This window comes from Triticum dicoccoides, chromosome 4A (assembly GCF_002162155.2).
Source record: "Triticum dicoccoides isolate Atlit2015 ecotype Zavitan chromosome 4A, WEW_v2.0, whole genome shotgun sequence".
Classification (NCBI taxonomy): Eukaryota; Viridiplantae; Streptophyta; class Magnoliopsida; order Poales; family Poaceae; genus Triticum; species Triticum dicoccoides.
Window position 1 is genome coordinate 461,327,437 of NC_041386.1, and position 11,559 is coordinate 461,338,995.

At 45.2% G+C, this 11,559-nt stretch overlaps 2 protein-coding genes across 3 annotated transcripts in view; both read right to left on the minus strand.

The window, feature by feature from the left end:
• LOC119286178 (probable ATP-dependent RNA helicase ddx5) overlaps window positions 1–2,134 on the minus strand; it is a 3,383-nt gene extending 1,249 nt beyond the window's left edge. The window contains exons 1-5 of the mRNA XM_037565537.1: window positions 1,353–2,134; window positions 1,139–1,227; window positions 917–1,016; window positions 425–676; window positions 89–258 (exon numbers count right to left, since the gene is read on the minus strand). Coding sequence (XP_037421434.1) covers window positions 89–258; window positions 425–676; window positions 917–1,016; window positions 1,139–1,227; window positions 1,353–2,003 — 1,262 coding nt within the window. The 5' untranslated portion in view covers window positions 2,004–2,134. The remainder of the gene's footprint in view (window positions 1–88; window positions 259–424; window positions 677–916; window positions 1,017–1,138; window positions 1,228–1,352) is intronic.
• A 615-nt stretch (window positions 2,135–2,749) lies between these two features.
• On the minus strand, window positions 2,750–7,454 carry LOC119286180 (protein GRAVITROPIC IN THE LIGHT 1-like). Of its 2 annotated transcripts, none has more exons than XM_037565539.1 (2): window positions 7,204–7,454; window positions 2,750–4,453 (listed from the first exon to the last, which is right to left on the minus strand). In XM_037565539.1, the coding sequence occupies exon 2, from the start codon at window positions 4,387–4,389 to the stop codon at window positions 3,121–3,123; it is 1,269 nt and encodes a 422-aa protein (XP_037421436.1). In that variant the 5' UTR covers window positions 4,390–4,453; window positions 7,204–7,454; the 3' UTR covers window positions 2,750–3,120. The 2 variants fall into 2 exon arrangements, with proteins under 2 accessions (XP_037421436.1, XP_037421437.1); XM_037565540.1 differs by having other exon boundaries at window positions 2,750–4,465.
• Window positions 7,455–11,559: the final 4,105 nt, after the last annotated feature.

Sequence of the window (11,559 nt, forward strand, 5' to 3'; positions counted from 1 at the left end):
GGGGGATTGGCTATGTTTCACATGTTCTCAGTTTGTCTTCTGAGATAGGGAATGTCACAAAAAGAAATATTGAAATGGTTCGCTGTACCTGCTGCATACGGTAAAGGTGCTGCCTTGCGAGCCATCATTCACTGTGAGAATTTCCAGTTTAAGGGATGAAGAGAGTTTCTGCGCTTCATTATCATTCACGGCCACTAGCAAAACCTTTGCTGTCTTACTAGCATGGTTTTCTAAAACATTCTCAAGAATTTCCTTAACCTGAAAATAAGTAAAGAGCTTGTCAGTGTCCTGAGTAATCAGCAAAATGTTCTAAAGTTTAATCAACTGCAGCTAAAAAACTATGAATCATGAATTCAGGACATGCATGTCAGTAGGTAATGAAGTACGAATGAACGGGGCTTCTCCGTCTGCATACTCCAATTACCTTTGATGTCTTTTCCCCTTTAGTACAGAAGTGTACATGCTGTGCTACAAATGCGCTTCGAGAAGTAACAGAATCATTTGTGCTAAGCTTTGTAATTCTCCCATGTAGTAGATTTCTTGCCACTGTTGCCGCACTCTGGTCACATTGACCACTAAATATAGTTACCTGTGCATCACTTGATATGGTACCTCGAATAGAACAAAGTTCTTTGATGATATTAAGGTCCATGAAATCCTTTAGTCCATCAATGACCTGTTAGAAGAAGTTATTCTTGATGTTAGCATAACTAGATTACTGACAATGCTAGGACTTGACAGTAAATAAAATTTGTGAGGCCATTAAGTATACTGGGTTAAGGCTATACTGCTTGCTAAAAGAATTGCAGAGCACATAGCTTTCAAAGTGAAATACTGACAAGCATCAGGATGATAAGTACAAGTGAACTGATATGAAATATCATCAAGAAGACACCAAAATATCAAATTTTCGCACCAGCATTGATACATTCGATATGTCAATTGCCTTTAGTGAGACCAGTTCAAGGAGCCTCTCCGGGGTAGATATAAGAAACTCGGGCTCGCAGCTCTTTAGTCTGATAGAGACAACAGAAAATGAATTAGGATTGCACATACAAATGCATCCATAGGCTCTACAGTCACAAGATATTCACATTCATGATACTGTATCTGAGACTAGTGATTGAAATAAACATACCCAGAAATCTGGTGTTCTATGGAAGCGCCAGGATGCAAGCTCACTGAATGTATTCCAAGAGACTTCAACGGTTTACATATTGAACGGGCCTGTTCAAGCAATGAAGCAATACCAAATAAATCACTAGATCAATTAACCCTTGTTCCTGGTGGTACTACTAGACATTGCAGCATCAAGAACAAGAAGGTGGAGAGAGCCGGATGTTAATACTCACTTGCACCGCCTTTTCCTGGGAAGGGACGAGGTAGAGGAGGAAGGGGCATGAGACGACCACTCCAAGCTTCTCCTTCCTGGCGACGATGTCGCAGGCCGTGGAGACGAGCCACGCCGTCTGCTCCCGGGTGGCGTACTGGTAGCTGGTGTCGAGCACGTCCGAAGGCGGGGACGCCGCGCAGGACTTCCAGAGCTCCATGCCCCAGGAGGCGGTGTCGTGGATGCCGCCGCCGTCCTCCTCGGATGCCCCAGCCCCGTCCCGGATGGCGTTGAGGCAGACCACCAGGAACTTGGACGGCCGGTCATACTCCAGCCGGTCCTCCCCCGTCTCCTTCTTCCGCACGGGTATGGCATTAGGACCGGTGGCCCGCTCCTGCTTCTTGGAACCCTTGCTCTTCTTGTCGTGGTCGTCGTTGGTGTCAGCGGCGTCTTCGGCCTTGCGCTTCTTGCCGTGGCGCTCGTTGAAGGGGTCCTCGGGGCAAGGGAGGGAGAAGCACATGCCCTCGCAGCCGCGGCGCTTGCCGGTCTTGCGGCGGCGCTTGGAGGCGATGATGGCGGCGACGCGCGTGGAGACGGCGTTCTCGCTGCTGCGCATCCGCTTGCGGCGCACCTTCCCGCGCTTCCGCGCGAGCGCGTCGTCGCCCTTTGGCATCCCGCTCGCTTGCTCCGGCCAACCTAACACACAACGGCAGGACCGCGCCGCCGCACCCGCTCTAAAACCTAGCAAAGAACCCCCGTCTCCTCTGCTCTCGCACGAACAGGGCCGGCGAGAATGAGATTGGCCAGAACGGATGGGGGGGTTGGTAGAAGAGAAGAAGCCCGCACGATGGTAAAGCCGTGCAGCCCATTTTGGAAAGGCTCGGGCCCATTCAGTTAGAAGGCCTAGCCCAACGAGCCAGGGCGTAAATGCTAGAAATCGGCAGCCGGGCATCACTGGGACATTTTTTTTAACACCGTACAGATGCAAGCGGTCATATAAACGCGCATACGCTTACCCTTATAAACGCGCGCACACACACTACCCCTATAAACACCTCCGAGAGACTGAACCGGCATATCATCTTGAGATTCACGAAGTCACTGTAGGCGTCTCGTCGTCGACAGAAACGTCTCCTCATCGAATGCACATCGCAGGAAATCCTGAAATAAATCCCCATCGCTGGACGTTGATGCTTACAGTTATTCCATTTGTACGTGTACGTATCCCAAGTGTGTATGTCTCAAAAAAAACATATCCCAAGTGTGTAAACCTCCGAATCTCCTATATCAATGGGAAAATACACAGTGATGTCAAAAAAAATGTAAGATACACAGAATTTTGCGTATTCACGAAAAACTGTGAAACCTCAAAATTTACACAGTACAGAACACAAACAAAATTACTGTACACATATAGTATTACAGTACAAAAACCAGATTAGACACCAACAAGAATACTTACATACAGTACATGGCAACATGAAAAGGGTTGTGCAGTCATCACATAGGCTGCAACATCCAAATCAGACCAACAATATATATATACCAAACACTGGACAGGATTACATCACGCAACAGAGAGAATAAACATTCTAGTCTTAAAAAGACAAGCATATGAAGGTCTTTCACAAACGTGTTGCTATAGACTACCACATTTCATCTGAATAACATCCTTTCAGGTAGCATCACACACGACACAGACACACAAAGTCCCCCGCCATTTCAGATGCAACTAAATGAGCCCACAGGAACTAATACGCCCTGAATCTTCCCAAGCAACTGCAGCATTTTCAGTCAGCATATTTAACATCTGAAAGGTACACTCGGGCCTGTATGACGCTAGTCCCAATCAAGAAACCAGGCATCACCATTAAACCTACTTTAGGCCTGTCGGCACTTTCATCCAAGACCATGTTCTTCACCACACTTTCCATGTGAATCTCCGAGAACTCGCTTCCCTTTTTCACTTGGAAGACCCTGACCTTTGGATCGAAAGAGTATGCCAGCCTATGCAATAACCATATGGACTTCGCCAACTTGAGAAATGCCTGATAGAAAGCTGTCCTTGGATGGCCACCGCTCATGACGTAGTTTCTCTGATCCATGTTACCGAAGAAAGAGCCTTCCATTTTTTGATGCACAAGTAACAGGTATTTGCTTCTGCAGAACTTCCCGAAAACCGAATCTGGGTTCTGGCTCAATACATCAAGAGGATCCATGGCTCGCACTGCAAGGAACTGGTGGAAGAAAGCCTCATTGGACACACTGGCAGTAGCAGCCTTGATGGAAAAGCTCTCTTCATGGAAACCACTGAACATTCTTTGGCAGATATAGGACTCAAATGCATACTTCTTATGAGCTCTCCTTGTGTAAACTACATCAGGTTCAATTGCGTTAGCAGCCGCATCGAGATCCCACCCAGCAGCTTTCATCATGTTGATCAAGGGCTTTGAGAAATCGTGTATTGATTGGTATGCATTATCAGCAGCAGATGTAAATAAACTTGGTGTCAGCTCAATAGAGAAGTAGTTCTCTTCTTCATCAGATTCCTCAGATTCTTTGTTAAGTAAGCCCCTCTGTTTCAATTTCTTCTCCAGCTTTGATTTCCGATGCTTCGCCTCATCGATTTGCTGCTGTAAAAGGGTAATCTCGGTATCTCTATTCTGGATCTGTGACTGGAACTTCTTCACCATGACCTCATATGTCTTTAGCAAGTTCTGCTGCTCCTGTATTTCAGAAAGCAAGCGTGAATCTTGAGGTGATGCTGCTACTGGCTTAGGATTTTTCTCTCTGTAAGTATGCTTGAGTTCTGAAAGCCTCGTGAGCTCATCTATGACAAGCTTATCAGCAGTTTGGATCTTGTCCGGGTCATAAGGGGTGTGAGCTTCCTGCAGCTGAATGTATGCAGCTTTTAAAGAGGATATGTTGTTGAATATCCTTCCAATCATACTGTCCATCGTGTCCATGTTCTGATTCATAGTTTCATCAATTGGCTGAGGATAAACTTTCTGACTATTGTTATCATAAATTTGTGACTCCTTGGAGCCTGGTCGGATCATTACTTCTTGCCCTCAGGAACAACAAAGTTAGTTGTCTTCAATCAAAGTACAGGTGGACATCCACCTGCAAAAGCAACTACTGAGTTCAGGTCATAATTTACAGGACAAAAATATGAACTGCATAAGTGGCCAGAATAGGAATGGCTCAAAAGCGACCTTCGTAAGTATTTCACATCCTATAATAAGAAGAGAAAGAGATTCAGACAAAGTAAACTACAACATGCTCTGGGTTGCTGTGAGACAGAGATTAATACAACCACACCCTCATAATCTCAAGCTTGAACAACAGATGTTCAATAACATGACCTCCATGCCACCCAACCCAAAAACGAAAAAGATCAGAAAAACATTGAGTAATCGAGCAGGACATCTAACAATAGTCAATGATCAGTCGATCTCCCAAGATGAACGGTAAGAACCGCATTTTACGCATTAGGCTGCTGACCTTTAAGGAGTCAAGAGAAGATTCATTTCAAGTCATATGGTCCATGGGACTATGAGTACAAGAAGCTATAATGCAGGTAGCCTATATGGAGAAACCAATGGCAACATTAGATACCAATCACCAGTGGCGGAGCTACGGCTGGGCCAAACCAGGCCATGGCCCGCCCAATCCAGCAAGATTTCAGTCAAGAGCAGCGCTGAATCTGGGCCCTAAGAGCAAAGTTTTAATGGTATTTGTTAACCTGGCCTGTTTTGGCCCGCCCAGAGAAATGAATGTAGCTCCGCCACTGACAATCAGAGTCTCGGCACACCTTATGGCCTATCAACTCCCTGCCTCTTCACAGGTCGCTGAACCAGATTAAAAAGCTTCACTGTCACATATCCTACAGTGATGAAGATTATGTTGATTGCCTCCTAAGCAAGAAGCATGCGAATCCTAATCATACCTTGCTTCCCTCCCAAGCCTTGGCTATAGCGGGGCCAAATTCTATAAAAAGTTAGTATAAATGCACAGAGAAAACCTATAGTCTGAACTATCCTTGAATTTGCCCATTGTGCGCTAACAACCTATTGCAAACTCAATGCAGTAAATGTCATCTTTAGCAAAGGCCGCAGAGGACAAACTCTTGTAACATGTTCATTCAACCATATGATTTGACATGTTGGAGGCTAAAGCTTCTCCAGAAATGGCTTTTGGCTGGCTGCCCAGGGACATGGGTGGGCTGGCTTTTAGTTAGGCTGGTTTCCTGAGCTGTAATTAAAGTCCAAAATTTCTGGAATACCGCTGATGAAAAAGCTATCATGCTTTTTGCCAACTTAAGGGACAGTATGATCTGTGCATCTTTTTAGCATAAATTATTAAGTTGACTTGAAACTGGGAGTAGATGTTGGCATTATAGTAATTAAGACTCTCTTAATGTAAGTATGGAACGGCCCAAAATATGTAGCTTTCTATTGGAAGTAAATAATAATAAGCGCATATATACAATCTACATAAGATCAGTATGGCACCAAAACATTAGCAATACAATCCTGCGACGCTGACATGTCACAACATGGACGTGGATTGGTCTCAGAAGAGCTTTAATAAGAGAATTAGTGGAGTGTCATGTAGGAATGGTCTCCTTGAAATTCTTGTGGTCTCATCTCACCACCTCGTTGGTCTCCGGACTCCTTCCAACCTTGCGGCTAGGCAGCAGCAGCAGCTGACAGATTGATGCCGAAGACCTCAACTTCTACAGAATTTGCCTCCTCAACAGATTCTTGTTCTTCACACCCCGATTCGACCCACATCCCTGCCTCATGCCGTCCAGAATTTTGCCTACCCCACCCAACGTCGGTTGCATAGACCTAAACCTGTGGTTATGGTCGAGTACTAAGAGGAACATGACTACTTGTTCCCCAGCAGAGATAGGATGCTGCTCTACAATAGCTCTCAATCTCTAAACGAAGTACGGCAGTGCACAAATGAAAATTTGGGCCCTTGTTATCCTAAGCTGATTTGAGCAATTTGTGTCCTTGGAGTACTATCTCAAGTTTGATTTCCTATACTAGATATATCTATCGACCAAATGGCCATATGTTATATCATGTGTACTTTCTCTAGCCCTTAAGCTAAACAGCATGTATGTCCACATTTAACAACTGGTTTGGCTAGTCTCACAATTAGGTGTTGTCGTTTCCTACCAAAATGATTCATCTAAAAAATAGAATCACACAATGTACTATGCTTAGCATTGGTATAAGCGGTGAGCGTTGAGAAAAGCACTGAGAATTTAGGGGCCGTTCGGAATCACTCCGCTCTGTAACTCCGCCGCGGAGCGGAGCGGCATGCAGTTCAATTTTAGCGAGCAGCGAAAGGGGTGCTCCGTCCGCTCCGCTCTCTGGCGGAGGAGCAGAGGATTCCCGAACACAGCCTTAGTATGGTTGTTTACTGGCCATATAGTAGTACCTTTTCAACATTGTCTGCGCTAATGAACGGTGAAAAGAATGCTAGAGAGAAGAAAAGCATATCAATGCCAGCAAAAGGAAGGCCGGCATTAAAAGTGCACATGAATCTGGTCTTGGCAGCATAATCCCAAAGATGAAAAACAGGGACAAATTGCTAGCATACAGAACATGTTGTGATCAGGAAACTAAAGGTTAAGCAGCACTTAATGTATTAATCAGCAAACTGAAATGTGGTGCATCAGTTATATGTAGTTTCAATCATTACGATACATCATAGTAGCACATGAAGGGTCAGATGAACTTTCGGATCAACCCGTATAAAATTAACACAGAGAGTCAAATCTACGGTATACAATTCGAGGTAGGCATGAAGTTGCTGATCCACTAGAACCAACCTCACCCCATGGCAAACAAGCTAACCTGATCCCGAGAGTGACGAGTTGGCGAGGTAGCACGCGGCGGAGGGGGTCCCGGCGGTGAAGAGTGAGCTGGGCGGGGGAATAGGCGACAGAGGTTGGGTCCGGCGGTGAGGACGCCAGCTACTCCAGAGGGGGGCGTCTCGGCGATCTGGATGCGGAGATCCGGGAACGGCTAACAGCGGCCAGGTAGGAGGGGGTCGGGTGGTAGGGAGTGGGAATTAGGGAGGTGTGTTGTGGGAAGGGGGGGCGGTGCTCGCGTGGGATAAGAGACTGCCGACTGCACGCTTGGTCCTCAACTTTTTTATTTTGCGTGTTAATTTGGGAGCTTTATTCAACATCAACCATCCCAGCAGAATCGCAAGTTACAAGAAAACTAGGAGTAGTAGAATCTATCCAGCACTCTGTCACCTCCAATGTGCTAGCCTACTTCGCAAAAAGATGGACAACAAAGTTTGCTGATCTAAATACATGTTGAATAACAAAAAATTTAAACAAAGGTGCATGGGCGCCGTGACAGCTGGAAGAACCTGACGCGAGTTGCAGAAATTGACAATCTCCAAACAGTCCGTCTCGACGACGACTTTATCATAGTCCCGAAGCTTTGCAAAAATAACAGAGCTTCGGCAATAAGCGGGTCCGTGATGCCGGCATATGGTTTACACCATATTGTGTGTAGGGAAGTATAGGAGCGAGCCACCCTCCCACACCTCCACGACGCTCGTCCATAGAAACACTACCATCAGTGTTAATCTTCATCCTTTCATCCTCTGGAGGTCGCCAGCCATGCCCAAGCATAATGCGTACATGCTCGCGAGGTAGATTAAGAAGCGCCAGTGTTTCTCTCATCAGCTTCATAGATTGAACATGATCAATCCGACCATTGTCATGGGTAATATTATTTTGAGATGTCCAGATAGACCACATGATTGGTGCAAGCTTTGCCCTATCAACCTCTGAAAATATAGGACCACAACTGTTTATCTGTCTCTGAAGATTTCGTTATCGTCCCTTCTTCTAGAGCATGTTGCTTGTTCTGAATCATTAGAGATTGATACACCAACTTTACAGTATAAGTCCCATTCCTCTCACCCACCCAAGCCAAAAAATCATCTCCCCCTCCTATGCGCAAAGAAATATTAAGAATTGCATCAACGTCCGGGGTATAAAAGAAGCTTTCACAAGATCACTTTTCCAAGTCCAGTTCTCATTATCAATAAGATCCGAGACAAGAGAAATTTGAGCATTACCAAGCCTTGCTACTGGGGTCATTTTTAGTATGTTTGGGATCCACTTATCATCCCAGATCGACACAGTTGTTGAAAGTGCTACTTATCGACTAGAGGGAGGTGAATAGGCGATTTTTATGAAAGTCTTCAAAACCCGAGGTCTTTGAAGACAAACAAGTAATTGAGCCTATATGATATGCAGCGAAAGATGAACTACACTAGACAAGCCATAGTCAAGTAAGCAATATAGAGAAAGCACGAAGACTAATAGCAGCTAGGTAGTGCGGAACCGAATGGAAGACAATATGAAGCCAAACAGGTAATAGTCTTCGCACAGTGAAGTCAAACAGATCAGGCAAACAAGCAATGACTTCACGAAGACAAATTGAAATGTAAAGAATGTAGGGGATAGAACCAGTAGCTTGGTGAAGACAAGGATTTGGTAGACCAGTTCCAGTTGCTGTAATAACTGTACGTCTAGTTAGGGAGGCCGAGATTGAACTCAGAAGACTGTGTCTTCACCTTATTCCCCTTGAGCTAAGGACACCCAGTCCTCGCCCAATCACTCTGGTAAGTCTTCAAGGTAAACTTCTAAACCTTCACAGACTCCGTTCGCTGGCGATCCACAATGAATCTTGGATCCTCGAAACGTGATGCCTAACCGACTGGAGGATGCACAGTCCTCAAGTGTAACATGTCTTCAGGTCACGCGGACAGAAAGACTTCAGTGATGCCTAACACTCTTTGGCTCTGGGTGTTTTGGGCTTTGTCCTCGCAAGGATCTCTCTCTCAAAGGCTTCGGAGGTGGGTTGCTCTCAAACGACAAAAGCCGTGCACTAAGAGAAGCCACCAATTTATGGTGTAGGGGGTGGGCTATTTATAGTCAGGATGCAACCCAACATGATATGTCTGAAATGACCCTGGGTCACTACGGAACCAACACATGTCCAACGGTCGGATTTCAAACACACGCGGCAGCTTGACTTGGGCTACAAGCAAAGCTGACTCATCCAACTCTGGACAAGATTTTCTATCATTGTCTTCGCTCGAAGACATAGGATTTTGGTTGAGCATCACTTTAGTCATCTGACTTTGTTCACTTGGACCCCACTTAACAGTACGGTGGTTCCTATGACTCGAGAAAGAATAAAAGGAAACTACGAAAGAAAGTATGTGTTCGCACTCCATAGTCTTCAAGTGAATGTCTTCATCGTCAGTATCTTCAACGTGAATGTCTTCACGAACCAGCATTGTCTTCAATGTCTTCATACATTTTTAGGGGTCATCTCTGGTAGGTAAACTGAATCACTGAGGGACTACTACCTATGTTATCCTGCAATTCTCACAAACACATTAGTCCTTCAACCATGTTTGTCGTCAAAACTCCAAAACCAACTAGGAGTGGCACTAGATGCACTTACAATCTCCCCCTTTTTGGTGATTGATGACAAACTGGTTGAAGTTTTCAACGGGGATAAAAGTATGTGAAAGTTAAAGTTCATAGGCATTGTCTTCATAGGTTGTAAGAGGCTCCCCCTCAAGATGTGCATATAAGTAGTTTGCCTTTGAATGCAAATGCACATGGCAGATTTTGCTTTGTGGAGATCTTCTTCAACACATGAAGACAATTCATCATGCATACATAAAAGTAATGAAGATAATGAAATGCATAATGCAAAATGGGCGTCTGCAGAATGACTTCATGCGGGATTTATCATTGCATCATAAGGTAGCAGCAAAAGTGGCAGACGACCATCAAGTTTAAGTGTTACAACTCAAAAATGCAATAGTTTCAAGAACGAGAGTTGTAAGAACTTAGCAAAAATAAGCACCCTGAAGGAAATATGCCCTAGAGGCAATAATAAAGTTGTTATTTTATATTTCCTTATTCATGATAAATGTTTATTATTCATGCCAGAATTGTATTGATCGGAAACCTAAATACATGTGTGAATACATAGACAAACAATGTTTCCCTAGTGAGCCTCTGTTGGGGAACGTAGTAATTTCAAAAAAAATCCTACACACACGCAAGATCATGGTGATGCATAGCAACGAGAGGGGAGAGTATGTCTACGTACCCTTGTAGACCGAAAGCGGAAGCGTTTATCAACGCGGTTGATGTAGTCGTACACCTTCACGATCCGTCCCGATCAAGTACCGAACATACGACACCTCCGTGTTCAGCACACGTTCAGCTCGATGAGGTCCTCGCCTTCTTGATCCATCAAAAGGGGCGAAGTAGTAGATGAGTTCCGGCAGCACGACGGCGTGGTGATGGTGTTGGTGAAGAACAATCTCCGTAGGGCTTCGCCTAAGCACTACGAAAACTATTACAGAGGATAAACTAGAGGGGACGGGGTAGCCGGCACACGGCTTGGTGTTTCTTGATGTGTCTTGGGTGCTAGCCCTGCCCCTCTATTTATATGTTGAGCCTTAGGGGTCGAAACTTGGAGTAAAAGCTTCCACAAAGTCGGTTTCACCCGAAAGGCAAGACTCCTTCTCGGACTCCAGGGCCAGACGCCAGGGTTTCCGGCGTCTTGACCCAGACGCCAGGGACCCTGGCGTCTGGTCCCTGGACTCCGCAAAACTTCCTTTTGCGCTTTCCAAAAACCTTGTGGGCTTTCCCCTTTGGCCCAAATAAAGTGTTCTCGTACCCAAACATTTCGGGAAACATCTGGAACCCTTTCCGGTGACCAGACACTATTATCCCATATATCAAACTTTATCTCCGGGCCATTCTGGAGTTCCTCGTCATGTCTATGATCTTATCCGGAACTCCGAACAACATTCGGTTACCAACATACATAACTCATAAATACTATATCGTCAACAAACGTTAAGCGTGCGGAGCCTATGGGTTCGAGAACTATGTAGATATGACCGAGACACTTCTCTGGTCAATAACCAATAGCGGAACCTGGATGCCCATATTGGCTCCTACATATTCTACGAAGACCTTTGTCGGTTGAACCGCATAACAACATACATTGTTCCCTTTGTCATCGGTATGTTACTTGCCCGAGATTCGATCGTCGGTATCTCAATACCTAGTTCAATCTCGTTACCGGCAAGTCTCTTTACTCGTTCCGTAATGCATCATCCCGCAACTAACTCATTAGTTACATTGC